The sequence below is a fragment of the Rhincodon typus genome, chromosome 38 (genome assembly GCF_021869965.1).
Source record: "Rhincodon typus isolate 14 chromosome 38, sRhiTyp1.1, whole genome shotgun sequence".
NCBI lineage: Eukaryota > Metazoa > Chordata > Chondrichthyes > Orectolobiformes > Rhincodontidae > Rhincodon > Rhincodon typus.
This window is the reverse complement of record NC_063369.1, coordinates 11,215,086-11,229,596: the sequence shown is the minus strand read 5'-3', so window position 1 is coordinate 11,229,596 and position 14,511 is coordinate 11,215,086. Positions and strand designations below refer to the sequence as shown.

Sequence of the window (14,511 nt, the reverse complement as noted above, 5' to 3'; positions counted from 1 at the left end):
CCCTTCTTCAGAAGAAGGGTCTAGGCCCGAAACATCAGCCTTCCTGCTCCTCTGATGCTGCTTGGCCTGCTGTGTTCATCCAGCTCTACACCTTGTTATCTCAGCTAATTCTTCTGTCTGGAGTACATGATGTCAAGGTGCCGGTCTTGGACTGGGGTGGACAAAGTCAAAAGTCATACGGCATCAGGTTTATAGTCCAACAAATTTGAGATCGCAAGCTTTTGGGGAGCACAGCCCCTTCAATCACGTGTAGTGAGAGAGCACAGCACACAGACCCAGAGTTTATAGGCAGAGAGATCAAAAGATCATACAAGTGGTGAGACTGGACTGTCAGATGATAAGTCTCTGCAGGTGACCAAGAGTGTTAGACAGTGAGTAAAGTGTCAACAGCTGAATAACCAGTGAAGAAGGGATGATCTTTAATCCAATTAAGTGAGGCAGAGAAATAATTACAAAAAGTTAAAAATAAGAGGGTAGTGCTGGAGACAAACTAAATGACTGGAATTGCATGCCAAATTCAAAACTGTTCAAACTAAGGTACAGAGATCATAATTTATCAAAGGTGATGCTGTCAAGACAGGACAGAAAGAAAGATTTTACAGATACAGAACAGTATGTAGCACAACATGAACCAAAGATTTTGACTGAGGCCATTTTTCATGAGTATGGAACTCGGCTATCAGTCTTTGCTCGGCAATTCTGCATTGTGTATTTTGAAGTCTCCGATCTTTGGGTAAGTGTCCAAGGTGCCAAGTTAGCCAAGTTCCGTACCCATGAAGACGGCCTCAACTGTGATCTTGGTTTCACTTTGCGCTACAGGTGACCCCACAACTGTTCTGTATCTGTAAAATCTTCTTTACTGTCCAGTTTTGATAGCATCGCCTTTATAATTTGTTATGATCTCTCTACCTTAATTAGTTTGTACAGTTTTGAATTTGGCATGCGGTTCCAGGTCATTTAGTTTGTCTCCAGCACTACCTTTAGTTTTAACTTTTTAAAATTATTTCTCTACCTCACTTAAATTGGATGGAAAGTCATCCCTTCTTCGCTGGTTATTCAGCTGTTGACACTTTACTCACTGTCTAACACTCTTGGTCACCTGCAGAGACTTATCATCTGACAGCCCACTCACACCAGTTGTATGATCTTTTGATCTCTCTGCCTATAAACTCTGGGTCTGTGTGCTGTGCTCCCTCACTACAACTGACGAAGGGGCTGTACTCCGAAAGCTTGAGAGATTTCAAATAAACCTGTTGGGCTATAACCTGGTGTTGTGTGACTTCTGACTTTGTCTGGAGTACAAGTATACCCACCTTGCACAGAAGCACAATTAACACCTCTCCTGCACATCCCCCACCCATAAGTTTCCAAAGAGCTCTTTCTAATTGTACCCTATGTTAGGCCAAACCAGAGATGCAGGTAAATCTAACAGGTACATCTTCAATTCTTATATTTAAAGCCTCAGCAATGACCCAAGACAAGATTCAATTGCAGAAGGTCTCTCTTTCTTTCATGTATACATAACTATAGGTATAGCTGACCCGTTCATCCTGAATCTACTAATCCTCAATACTTCAACTCACCATATGAAATAAAATTTGCCAGATCCAGAAGCAGTCTACCAAATTTTCAAATGCTCGAGTGCTACAAGGAAATCAATACTAATTCTCTCCCTCCCCTAAACAAAGCAATGGCATTAAAAGACATCTAAAAACTGAAGGCAGCCAACAAACTCAGAGTTGGGGTGCAAGATTTTGGAAAGCAAAGAACTCTTGATTTTAAACCTCTCCTCAAAAGAAAAACATCTTGTATGACAAGACAGCTAGGTTCTACGATCAATCCTCAGTTTAAAAGAGATTCTTCCTTCTATCAGAGATTGCTGCCAGGAATAATACAACTATTTCAATAGAAATATACAGACATTGTAACTTGTAACAAATCAGAAAATGCTGGAAAAACAGCCTCGTTCCCTGTAAGAGCTGATAGAAAAGTGAAATTTTCATTACCTTCAATCTACAGATTTGGAAGTTAATCACAGAAGGGTGTGGGCAAATATAAATTAAGTTATCTGGAGTGTGAAGTACGAGATCTCATACCCTAACCATGATGTCCCAACTGCTAGAGAATACATTTACCACCAAATCTGCAGCATTCCTTTTTGTATATGGAGGTGATATCCAATATACACATACGTTTGCACTAAAGTAATCCAACCCGTTTTTATTATGTGTATGCTGCCTGCCATTCCAACAGCAGCACTAGCACAGGTAGTGCAGGTTGCTCAATCTGCTGCCATTGCAGTTTCAACTCAAAGCTCAAATCACAACAAAAACGACAGCATATAGGTAGAACTGAGAAATCAAACCATTGGATACAGAAAGACAAATGATGTAAGACTGTTAGTTGTTCACTCTTTAATGCAAGAGTCATCAAGCAAAAAGCAATAATATGTTGGTTTGGATCAAGAGCTGGCCTGCACATGGTTGCTCTTGGCATTGTCAAGAAACAGATCAGCAGTGCAATTTTCAGCTACTCCGAAAACAGCACCAGTTCAAACAGGGTCGTGCTTCTGGCTTTGTGGAGATGCTGCAAAATGGCCAAAATGAAAATAAAAGGCACACAAAAGCAAGTCAGACAGGTGCCAAAAAACAACTCAAAATGTTCAGATACCTGCTCCTTTCCTACAGCTACTCAGTTCATTCCAGCCCTGAGAAACACTTTCTCCATGAGATGAACCTGGAAGCTTTTCAATCACTGAAGGTTTCAAAGGAGTTGGGGAAAAACATTTTGCATGCAGTCTATCCGTACTTAAAAGTAACTTAAAAAAAATCCTTAAATGAAAAAATGTCTTACTTATCAAAAACATTTATAATATTTATTACGTTTATAGCTGATATTTGTCACTTTTGAAACTTTCAATTAACAGTGTCCATTAACCCAAGATCTTCAAGAGATCAGATAGGGGTTGGCACGTTAGGTGAGGGGGCTAGGGATATCAGAGGACGAAAAGACAAGAGATAAACCAGGTAATGGATAACTCCTATCAGCCATCTGCTCCCAACACACTGGACACGTCTGTATTAAAAGATATGTTAGTAGTTACTTGCAGCACTCCGACAAACTGATGAGAAAATTTATGAACTATGGAGTCTAATCGCAGGACCAAAACAGCATTTATTTTCCCCCTCCCTTTTTGTTATATAAAACTTTACAAGTCTGGTATCAAATAATTTGTATGTTGTCGTTCCCAATGGCAAAAACAAAACAGACGCGCGCACGCACGCACACACGCATACACACCCGCCACCCCCCACCCCACCCCACCCTCAAGCTGAACTAAATCCATGGACAATGAATTTGGACAATTCATAGAGATTGGGTTTTTTTGGAGGGAACTGAATCTGGATTTGGTTTTTAATCCTTTCAAAAGTGTCAGTTCAAAAAGTCGGAGGCAGTATCATGAACTCTTAGCTCCCATAGTGCATTGTGTTGGTGCTTATGGACATTGGAGAAGCCATGGAGATGGCAGCGCCGCCCATGGTAAACTGACTGTTGATTGGATAGTAGCTGCTACTGGCAATCACTCCACCCTGTCCACCGCTTGAAGACCCTAACAAAACAGAACAGAAAAAAAAAAAGACAGTCATCAATACAATTACACAGGTTAAAAAAAATCTTTACATTATAAATGGCCACTCAAACCTTCCTTGTACTAACGCCCAAACCCAAATTTCAAATCAAATCCTCTCACATATGCTCCCGAGTTTCAGAAAGTTAGCTGGATGCTCAAGCAGTAGAGCTGCTGGATTCCCAAGCTGGTGTTTCTCTACAGCACTGTCTGCTGCTTGCTACCCACTCACTTTGGGTGGGCACATAGATGGGTCAACAAGCAACTCAACTAAACAGGTTATCCCATTCAAACCTTTATACGCAGCACTGAAAAAGCAACCAGAGAAGAAGCAAAGTTAGAAAATGCGGCCATTCAGGGGAGCAGATGGAGAAAAGGGGCCAGTTATACACATTTCTTTACACTAACCCCTTCAGATAAATCTAAAATCTTAAAACCAGATGGTGCTATGCTATTAGTTGATATCTGGCATATGAATTTGATCCTACCCACTGAGCACTCTTAAATCCCTCAGTAGCATAAAGCCAAGTTTAGACATTAACAATATGAAGGACCGATGGCATAAATCTAAAAACTTTTTTTGAAAAATATCTTGTTGCCAATTCTCTTTTCTCTTCTCCTGAACAGCTGCCTTTGGCTAAGGTTTGATTCCACAGGAATTAGCTGCCCTGTGTTTCCTTGTCCAAGCACTCATTTTTGACATGCAGGCTGAGACAGTGTGTTTACAGGCTATTTAACCACGGTGCACGTAGAAGGGGAGAAGGAAGCCCCAATAGTGAGCCAATTCTATTCTTATTGGCACTCATTTCCAAATAATTTGTGGGGATGGGCTGGGGAGGGAGGAGGTCCACTTAACAGCGACTAGGAGCAGGAAACTTACTCATTAGCCCTCTCTAACTCCAAAGTCTAGTATTTCTCCTTTCATTAAGCAAAACCCTAAACATTTGAGAAATTCACAAAACACATTCAATTTTTCTTTTTAAAAAAGGGTTTTTGAGCACATTAGTCATAGGAAATAGCAACATTTAGATCTATGACAACTGTAACAGGCCAATGAAAGACTACGAGACAGAAAGTGGGAATGCTCATTAAGTTTAAAAAAACTGAAGTTCAAGATTTGTAATGTTGAAGGTGGTTATTCAGTTGGCAAGGATCTTGACAAGTTCAATTTAACTTAAGGCAGGGTTTGGCTTATGAGATGACAGATGCAATTAGATATCAACAGATCAAACAATACTTCCTATCCACTCGGGTATTCCTTGAATATTTATCCTGTGCAAAGTCCAGAGTTTGAGCAAAGTTTCAGAAACCCAGGAGACAAGAAAAATAAAATCTATTTCTAAACTCTCCACTTTTTCACCCAGGAGCCTTTGTAAGGAGTATTTCTGTTGTAAATGAAGGGACATGCTATGTACAGCATTGATCAAAAATCGGTACAAGTATTTCACAATATGTTTTAGAATTCATAGTTCTCCTGGATTGTGCTATAGTGCAAAAGTAATCATGCAGATTCAAAAGGGTTAAGGCAAGATAGCATCTCTGACCAAGTTCACAAAATGATTTTCTTCCATTTGGGTTAAATTAAATCTTTTAATCCTAATTAAATGTATGAAACAGAAATTGTCCCAAAGTTTATCTCTGAGATGATTCAAGGTAGACAAAAAATAAACTTTAGAGGACCAAAGGGCTTAACTGAGTGTCTAACACAGTTAAAGAAGGTTCTCTTTTTTGAAAAAGTCAAACCACAATGCAGCCTATGCTGGGGTCATAGAGAGAGAGCTGGTGTATATTAATCACCAGGTTTTTTTTTAAATCAAAATACTGCAGCCATTTATGTTAAACGAGCTTCATAAGACAAATTTAAAAATAATTTTTTTCTGACAATGCTACTGAAATCCCTGAAAAGCGCAAAAAGGCTATTATATCTCAATTTGTTTTGCTGGTGCATCCAGTTGCACTGAAGTTGCATGAACATACATACACACAATGTGCCTGTACTAAGTTTTGCTAGTGGTGACGGCAGAGAAGGAGAAAATTTCAGTCCTCTGATTCGGTTCTGTATCATACAACTTAATAGTTTCTATTTGTTCACACCTATCAAAATGCAGAACTCAGCTTTCAAAAAAAAAAAAAAAAAATCTCAAGTGGCCTACAGGATAACTGCATGGTACAGTTTAGTAGGTCATCCTAACCAATTCCTGTTCAGTAAAGTTATGGTGGAGAGAACAAACAAAAACTGCAAAGTGGTCCCAACATTTCAACTAGGGAAGAGGAGGAGTGAAAAGTATGTCTCTTACACACATAATCTAATGTCATTTGGCAGCTTCAAAAGACAAATCTTCCAGCATTTGATTTGTATTTGGTTTCTTTTGAGGGGAGCAAACACAAGATATCTTTGATAGTCAAGTTTGTTTTTGATTTTTAAAAGGAAGCCCCCTACCCACTCCAACCTTGTTTGGCAAGAATGGTACGGCCCTGATAATAAAATGACAAGAAAGGCTACACCTCATTTGATTTTCTGCAGTGCTTTTCTCCCCACCAACAAAGATGACTTTTCTAAGCCAAAAAAAAAAGAGTGTGCATTAAAGACCCTGTGGTGTCATATTTTCAATTATTTTAAAAATACATCCATAATAGAAAGTCACTCAGAGGATCATGTCTTTTGGACACATCCATTCACTATTTCTTGTCGCTGCTGGAAGCCCAAAGCCTTTCAAAAGCGACGCATATACCTACCATGAGCTATAGGAAGACACAGGGCCTTTAAATCAACACTTTTATAGTTACCAGCATGCTATGAACCTTACTGACAGAAATCCGACTCCAGGCACCTGTAGCAGCCTGCTGCCAAGGGAATTCCTACAGGGAAGGGAGTCTGGAAGATGATGAACCATGCGGAGAACAAAACAATCCCATCAACATCATAAACAGCTAGCCTTACAGCCTGGGTTCCAACTCAAGGCCATTCTTCCCCTTCCAGGCGGATCCAAAACAGAGAAAAGACTCAACTGTGTTCATTTTAGTGAAATGATTATTTGTAAACAAATATTTAACAGAAATAACGAAACACACTAGTCCATTGAATGGTAACAGAATTGGCATATTATTAAAGAAAGTATCAACCAATTGAAAGAAAATACATTATAGCATCTGCAATTTGGAGGATCCCCTGGGAGAGTTGGAATGATAGCTGGAACACTGGACAACTGATCTGTATCAGAGGAGAACGAGATACACACTTGCACAGGGAGATCAATTGAAACGTTTTAGAGGTAGAAAGACAAAAGTAAAACTCTGAAACATAGAGTGCCATCAACCTCAACAAAAAAGGATGAGTTAACATCTTGGTCTGATGAATGATCTGCACCAGAAATACCAAATTGACCCATCTTCTTTTCAGGGACTGACAAACCTGCTGTGTCTCTCTGATGTATAGGTTTTATGATAAAATGAAATGAAAACTTCAAAAAAAAAAAACTCACCAACTGCTTTGAGTAAAGGGGACAATGCAACAACCCCCAAGCAATTAGAACAAACTCTCAGGCTTCAGTGTTGTTGCTCAAGCTCTAGGAGTCTGAATGGAAAGAGGAACACTTAGGGTTCCACTAAATAGTTGATCTTCCAATGTCTGCTTCACTGCATGGTTGTACAGATTAACAGCAAACACCAGCTTGTTGCCAGACAAGCTTCAGTAAACACCCACACATCAGGGCATAACAAAAACAGCATTGAGAACATGAGAAGATTACGTCAACATGAACACTGGTCTGGAGACCTCCCTCCCCAGCAGTGTACAGCTGTACAAGCATTCCAGATTGCTACCTTCAATTTCTCAATTAATATAGTTCAACCATTGAACTATTAGAAATAGGCGGCACTGAGAAAGGAAAAAGAAATATAGTATAATATTTGTAGTGTTCCAATAATTCAAATGGACACCAAAACTTGAAGCTGATAGAGTGTACAGTTAAACTCATGCCACAGCTTGCACTGTGCTCAGTCAATGCATTTAACCATTCATTCAACAGAAAGTTCAGTTCTCCCTGTGTGAAGTGCATCTCATCAAGCAGGCCAGCCAACCCTTTATTACATTATCAGTTCCTGGGTGCAGTCTGCCACTCCTAGAAGGAACTGGATTGGCAACAGGTTGCTATGGGTGCCTGGAGCCAAGCAGTTGCGTTTCCATTGGCAAGTTTCATTCGACCGGTCAAGCCTCAGAGAGGGTCAGGGCCATGTCTTTACCCTGTATAAATCCTGTGCTCATAATGGATCCCAGTCTTGAGTGAGTGTGATTCACTATCCCAGTGTTGGCTGTGAAGAGAGGAGGAGAGAGAAACCTTCCAGTAAAATACAACAAAGGGAGGGAAAAGCACCATACAAAAGCATAAAGCTCATTCCTCATTAATGCATCACTAAAGTTCAACAATGCTTGGTGCCAGTGCTGTGTTCTCTAGAATGCCCACAGCAATCAAATCAGTATAACAGATTGTTAACATGCCTAATTCATCAATAAGAGTTATGTTTAGACCAGGATTTCTATCTACTGAGAGGACTGAAATCTCGAATTTGACTGGAGGTAATCTGAACGAGGAACTTCAGGGTTGAAAACTAGGTTGAATCTCAGTTTCAGAGTAGTAGAAGGTACATCTGTATTATAATATATCCCAGTCTATTTAAAGTCATTCCAGCAGAAATCAATTGCAATTTTCAAGTATTGTGTGTAGGGCGGGGGGAGCGGAGAAAAGGGTTCAGATTGTTGAAAATTCAGCACAGTCCAAGAATGTAATAAACCACAGCTTGATTCTCACGTCCAAATTACAAAGCAAAACTTCCACCTCTCCACTTGCTTAAAAAAAAAGGCAATTATTTCTGGTTATAATTTAATAATGGCCAAGTCCCTGCCAGGAATGGAACCAAGTGCTCTTCATTCATCAAAGCCTAGGCAGTAAATTATTGGCTAGGGAGTTGGGAGGGGTGCAGTTTAAAAAAAAAACAAAAAAAACTTTTGCTGATGTCTCCAAGCCAAAGGACTCTCAGGGTCAACTATGGTGTTGTGATTTCAACTGAAATCAACTAACTCAACTCAAACCAGACAACAGTTATCCATAGACAGTAACTGTGACAGCCTATTACTTATTCCCTTTAGAAGGCAAAAGAAACCACAAATTTTGCCGTGGGATATTTTGGTTGAAGCAGTGGTCAATTCAGCTGACATCCCTGCACTTCACCACCAACATATGAATTAGACAATGGGATATCACAATTCTTCTTTCCATAGCATTTACAAATGAAATGCTCAGCCACTGATTAAATGCAATCTAACCTCTGCCAGACAAATCTTGGATGGGGTGTGGGAAAAAGTGGGTAGAAAGGGTAGAAGACATAAACCTACACCAAATTATTTATTTAAAAAAAAAACAAAAATCAGCCTCGAGGTTAGTAGCTAGTCATCATAAACAGAAAGTAACAAAAGAAAGAAGAAAAGAAAAAAGTCAGATTGGTTACAACACACATTAAATGGTTACTGAAAACAGAATTTGTGAATACAGACAATACCATGGTGGTAAAATTTGTTCATTCATTGACAACTGGAGACAGTGACATAATTAGCATGTGCACAGGACATCATAGCAACTATGCTATTACCTATCTACAACTATGTGGAGGTAAGGTACTGAGAATAATGTTATTTTCAAACACAGAAAAAAAGAGGGCCTTTTCAAAACAGTAACTGGGGTTATGTTAACCTTAAGTGCAAACTGAGGTTACAGTGATCCTACAGAGGAGACTTGCACTGACCCTATAACCAGTAGTGTTAGAATGTGACGTATAGGTTTCAATCTTTACAAGTTCAAACAAAATAAAAACTTGCTTCATGTCATATATACTCCCAGAACAAAAAATCTTACTCTCAAAAATAGCGTTTTTTTTGGTTTGATAATAAACCAGAGCCCTATCAAAACACCTGGGAGCTTGCAATAGCTTACTGGTCAAGTATTAATTTGCTGCTGATCCACAACAATGCTGTCAACTCAAACCTGGGCTGCTTTGTTGTGTGTTCATCAGTTTGTTACAGAGATAAGAATTTTAACCAGATTATTTGGAAAGACTATCTGGTCAGTGCTAGATGGAAGAATAAAACAAAAATTCTTCCCAAACTCTCATGTTGAAGACATATGGATGGAGATCATGGCACAGAACCCAACCAAGACTACGGAGCAGAAAAAGACAGCAATAGCTTACACATCAAGCAAATTAGACCATCAGACTATACAAAGGTTGGTAGCACATAAATTCATGATCAACAACTGACTGTATTATCAAGACAGATCAGGGTAGGTCTGTCGCAGGAAATTAAGCTAGTGATCAATAAAACAATATGACAGAGAAAGATTTACCAAAATTTATTCATTTACAAGAGGATACCCATGCAAAGAGAATACAACTACTGAAAAAGGCCATACATGCGGAGGCTCTTTCCTCGGAGGCCTTCAAAACTATGGAACACAGTTTGTCAGTTAGATATACAGGGAAGTACAAACTACAAGATAGTCACTAAATAATCAAATAAAGTATTAAAGGAGAAACTGCTATGTGATGAGAATGACAAACTTGCTACCACATACAATGGTTGATGACAACAAAGACGCACTTAAAGAGAAAGATGTAAAACAGAAAGATATGGAAGGATATTTTGATAGGGTGAGACGAAATAACTACACTGGGAAGAATTTGGTGCAGAGCAGAAGCTAGTCAGGATGAATGGCCAGATGAATTGTTAATTCTACATAATAATGCTAAATAAGTATCCCACATCAGTGACTACAATTATACCTGTTGTAGTGGGTTACCTTTAACTGTACTCTGATATGGAGTTAGAAGGCAATACACAAACCCAATAAACCATCTGCCTGTTTCTTGTTTTGATCAGCATGACACACACCAAGATATTTCACCTGTATTGCACTGGGGTTTAGCTTCTCTCCTTTCCTCTGGGTAAGATTTAAACAAAATAATGAAGCACTCCAAATTTTTGTAGATTTAAAACTATGCTGAACTGAAATAAAACATAGATCACTGCCTGGAGCCAAGTCTGTGTTCCAGAAATACCATTAGGACTGAACGCGTGCTTCCTAGCTAAAAAGGCAGAAAAGCAGATTCTCAGTTTTGCTAGAAGACTCTTGAATCCCAGCTCCCATTACCACCATCACATGAAAAGTGTGAGACTAAGACAAGAAATTACACTATTCTGTAAATAAAATCTAGAAGGAATAGACTACAAAATAGCCCAATCTCCTAGTTTATAAAACCTGTAAACAGTATGTAAATGATTGAGAAATAATGAATTCAAATAACAGGTGAACTGTAGACTCTGCATATTGTATTGGAATCTAAAATGTTTTTTGTAAATGAAGGAGACCAGCATTTTGCAATGTACTGTAATTTTCTTGTATACTGAAAGATTTAATCAGGCAATCCTTCTGTTTTTATTCTAATTTTAATATTAGACAATTGTAAACTATGATTATTTGCTTTATTTGTATAGTCCTCAATTTGGCACCTGGGTGATTTTCCCATAAATTAATTATCTAAAATGTTTAAAGGACCCAGGATGCAAAAAGTTATATCTATTCGATGAGCTCACTGCACAAAAATGAATCATTCAAATATTGCAAATCGGTACACGTCAATAGGCATTGATGTGGAGGATTCTATGTATTAGGAAATCTTTATTTCCAATAAAGCCACAGGCTTCAGTGTAAAATAAACACATCTGGAAAGACCTGAAAGTCTTTCATATTTATAAAGGGTATTTATAAAGCCCATATACAACTTCAAAAAATCTTTAATAACTTGGAATATGCAAATAATAGAAGCAATCTGTAAACAGCATATAGAATTAAAAAGAGTCTTGTTATATACTGTTCATGCCTTTTCAGTTTCTTACAGATAATGAAAATGAAAAATGGTGACAACTGAAGAAAAAGATGTACTGTACATTATGGTTAGTAGCTTTGAACTCCATCATAATATTAACAGTAAGAAATGTTTTAGGGTTATACTTTAAATATGCCATTTAGTTTGCTGTTATATATCAAAAAGTTATTAAAAACGTGAAGCCCTGTGGAACTTTAACAAACACCCTGTAGATTATCCATATCTTATGCTCTCCCCTTATAAGCTGATTGTCAAGAGGAGTCACTGGACAGAGACTGCAAACTTTCCTGTAATAAAAGGTTGGGACCAGGTTGGATCATGTCTGCTTAGAGACTTAAAATCAGCAGAACACTTGAAATTGATCTTTCAAGAATCTCCTTAATTTTGTTTTAACAGGACATGGCAGAATTGCTGCTGGGTGGTTTCTTTTTAATCACAGAATAGAATGACCTTTGCTGAACTGGGTCTCCTATTTGAGGTCAGAAGTTAGGTGACCTGGTCCCATGCCTACTGAAAGCCTATTGGCTCAGGTATGATGCTTTGTTTGTATCGCATCATCCCAAATCTTGAGAGAAAGTACTTGACCACTTCCAATATTCCCATACAAAAGGTGTCAAGTCAGCATTCTCTAGTGAGGGGAACGTGGGAGTCTTAGCTGGACAACAGTCCTGAACACTCTGGCCATGGCGAAGTGGTGGAATTATTTTATGTTTACAGTACAAATAACAGTAATCTGTTAAGAGGATACAATTCAAGCTGGTTCTACATATACACTGCAAAAGACTGGTACAAGTGTGAGCATGATCCAATGATAAATCTGGAGTTTTAATGTATGCAAATCAAAAATTATTCAAGTAGTTAAAAGCCTCCTGGCAGATGATCACACAACCGACAAAAGACAAACTCCAAACCAAAGTATAACCCACTGTACTCCAGAGTGCAAGATATTAAGATCGATAAAGTGGAATTCTGCTCCAATGACTGACACAATGGCTCTCTTCCCAGTGCAAACCAATTTACAATTGGTGCTATTGTCACACAGAACTGCGTTTACATTTCTGTCAATCACTAAAAACACACACAGAGTTGAAGACTGTGGACTGAGCTCTCACCCAGCAATGGAGATCCTGAAGACTAATTTTGTTGCATTAATTTGTAAGCTATTAAAAAATGTTGCCATGGACAAATACAAGTTCTTAAGTCATAACACAGGTGAGTGCCATTTAAAAGCTGAGGTTCCTATGGCTGGGAAGCCAAGTTGGCAGAGGAGGGCTACGTTAAAGTTAATCTGGTTTGGAGTTTGAACAACTAAAATTTGACTGTTAAATGTTCCCATGCAACTGTGAAAAATCCTATGACCCTCAACTGCTGAACAGGAAGTTATTCTCTACCTACCTAATGGAATCAGATTGTTGTGGCTGACTGCAGATCCACCGGCAATTACACTGCTCAGATCATATGCCGTTGGGACTCCTTAGAAAAGTAAAAAAGCAGAGTACCATACATTATATTGTTGCCCACCAGTGTGGAATTTAGTACAGATTACAAAATTTCAGTATTATATAGCTACGAACTCAGGACATGGAACCAGCAGCATCTCACTATTCCAGGAGAATGTGCTATTACTTCAAAAACGGGTGGTCTAGGACACTGAATGCACTTTGCTAAAAGTAAAGCACTAACTAAATTTTCCCTCTACTGGAATGCATCCTCCATTTGAAACATAGTCTATCGACAGAATGACTATAGGAGCAATAACTCTTTAAATGCTGACTTCTAAGCTAGACACTACTGCAGTCTCAAATATCAATGGGCAAAACTTTGCTGTAATAGGGAATCCAATGACAGCTACTTGTCCCTCAGCTCAAACAATTTACATTTTTGCAAACAAAAACGTTTTGGAAGTGAGTGCTGCTAAGGGTGCAGTGAGATACAGAGCACATCTGGGACTTGAGTGAACAAGTATCTCTCTAAGTTAGTCAAACTGAAGGATCAAGAAATAAACTAAAAATTGAGTAAGTGATTGAATGAATTCAACTTCAAATCAGGTACCAGCCATTTTTCTCAAACAATACAATGCTGTTTTCCTTCATATTATAATATTTCACAAGAATATCAAAGTGCAGGACAAAGAGCTTCGATAAAAAATGCCTTTTTTTGAGCAAAACCCAAGTTCTATACTACCAAAGAACTCTGAGAGACAGGAGGCAGATGAGAAATACAGTGCCATTAACCTCATTGTTATTTTGAGAGAAAAGTCTGGTGGAAGACCAAGCATTAAAAATATAAGTTTAATTGTAAGGAACAAATAAAATTATTCAGTTACCAGACCAGAGGATTGTGTTGGGCAGCAAGCTTTGTAAAATCTGAAGAAAGGTCAAGCAATAACTCAGTGGGATAGAAAAGCAAATCCCAAAATGTCAGCCAAAAACTTACATTTACACATTATAACATGGTGGAACATTATCAGGAAGGTGAATTCATGGAAAATGGCCAAGTTCTTAGAGTCTACAGTAGCAGACAGCGAACGTAGCACTAAGCAGAACGAGATCCCACCACCTTAGACATCTATTTATCACAATAGATGCCTTGAAAGACAAAGGCAGCAGATGCATTGGAGCAACGCTACCTGCGAGTTATCCTCCAAGTCAAAGACTATCCTGACTTGGAACTGTATCTCTGTTTCGTCTCTGTCATTGGGCCAAAATCTTGGAGCTCCCTTCCTAATAGAACTATTGGTTCATCTACACCACAGACTGCAACAGTTCAGTAAAGTGACTCACAACCACCTTCTCAACAGTGATTAGGGATGAGCAACAAATGCTGGCCTCACCAGTGATTTCTACATTCCGTGAAACAAAATACAAACACATAGCACAGACGAAAGAAAGAAAGAAAGAAAGAAAGAACGAACGAACGACCGAAAGAAAGAACGAACGAACGAC

At 38.7% G+C, this 14,511-nt stretch overlaps 1 protein-coding gene across 1 annotated transcript in view; it reads right to left on the bottom strand.

Annotated features, from left to right (window-relative positions):
* Nucleotides 1-2,391: 2,391 nt before the first annotated feature.
* carm1 (coactivator-associated arginine methyltransferase 1) overlaps nucleotides 2,392-14,511 on the bottom strand; it is a 71,811-nt gene continuing 59,691 nt past the window's right edge. The window contains exons 15-17 of the mRNA XM_048617819.1: nucleotides 12,962-13,039; nucleotides 7,871-7,939; nucleotides 2,392-3,610 (exon numbers count right to left, since the gene is read on the bottom strand). Of these exons, the coding sequence (XP_048473776.1) occupies nucleotides 3,468-3,610; nucleotides 7,871-7,939; nucleotides 12,962-13,039 (290 nt within the window). The 3' untranslated portion in view covers nucleotides 2,392-3,467. The remainder of the gene's footprint in view (nucleotides 3,611-7,870; nucleotides 7,940-12,961; nucleotides 13,040-14,511) is intronic.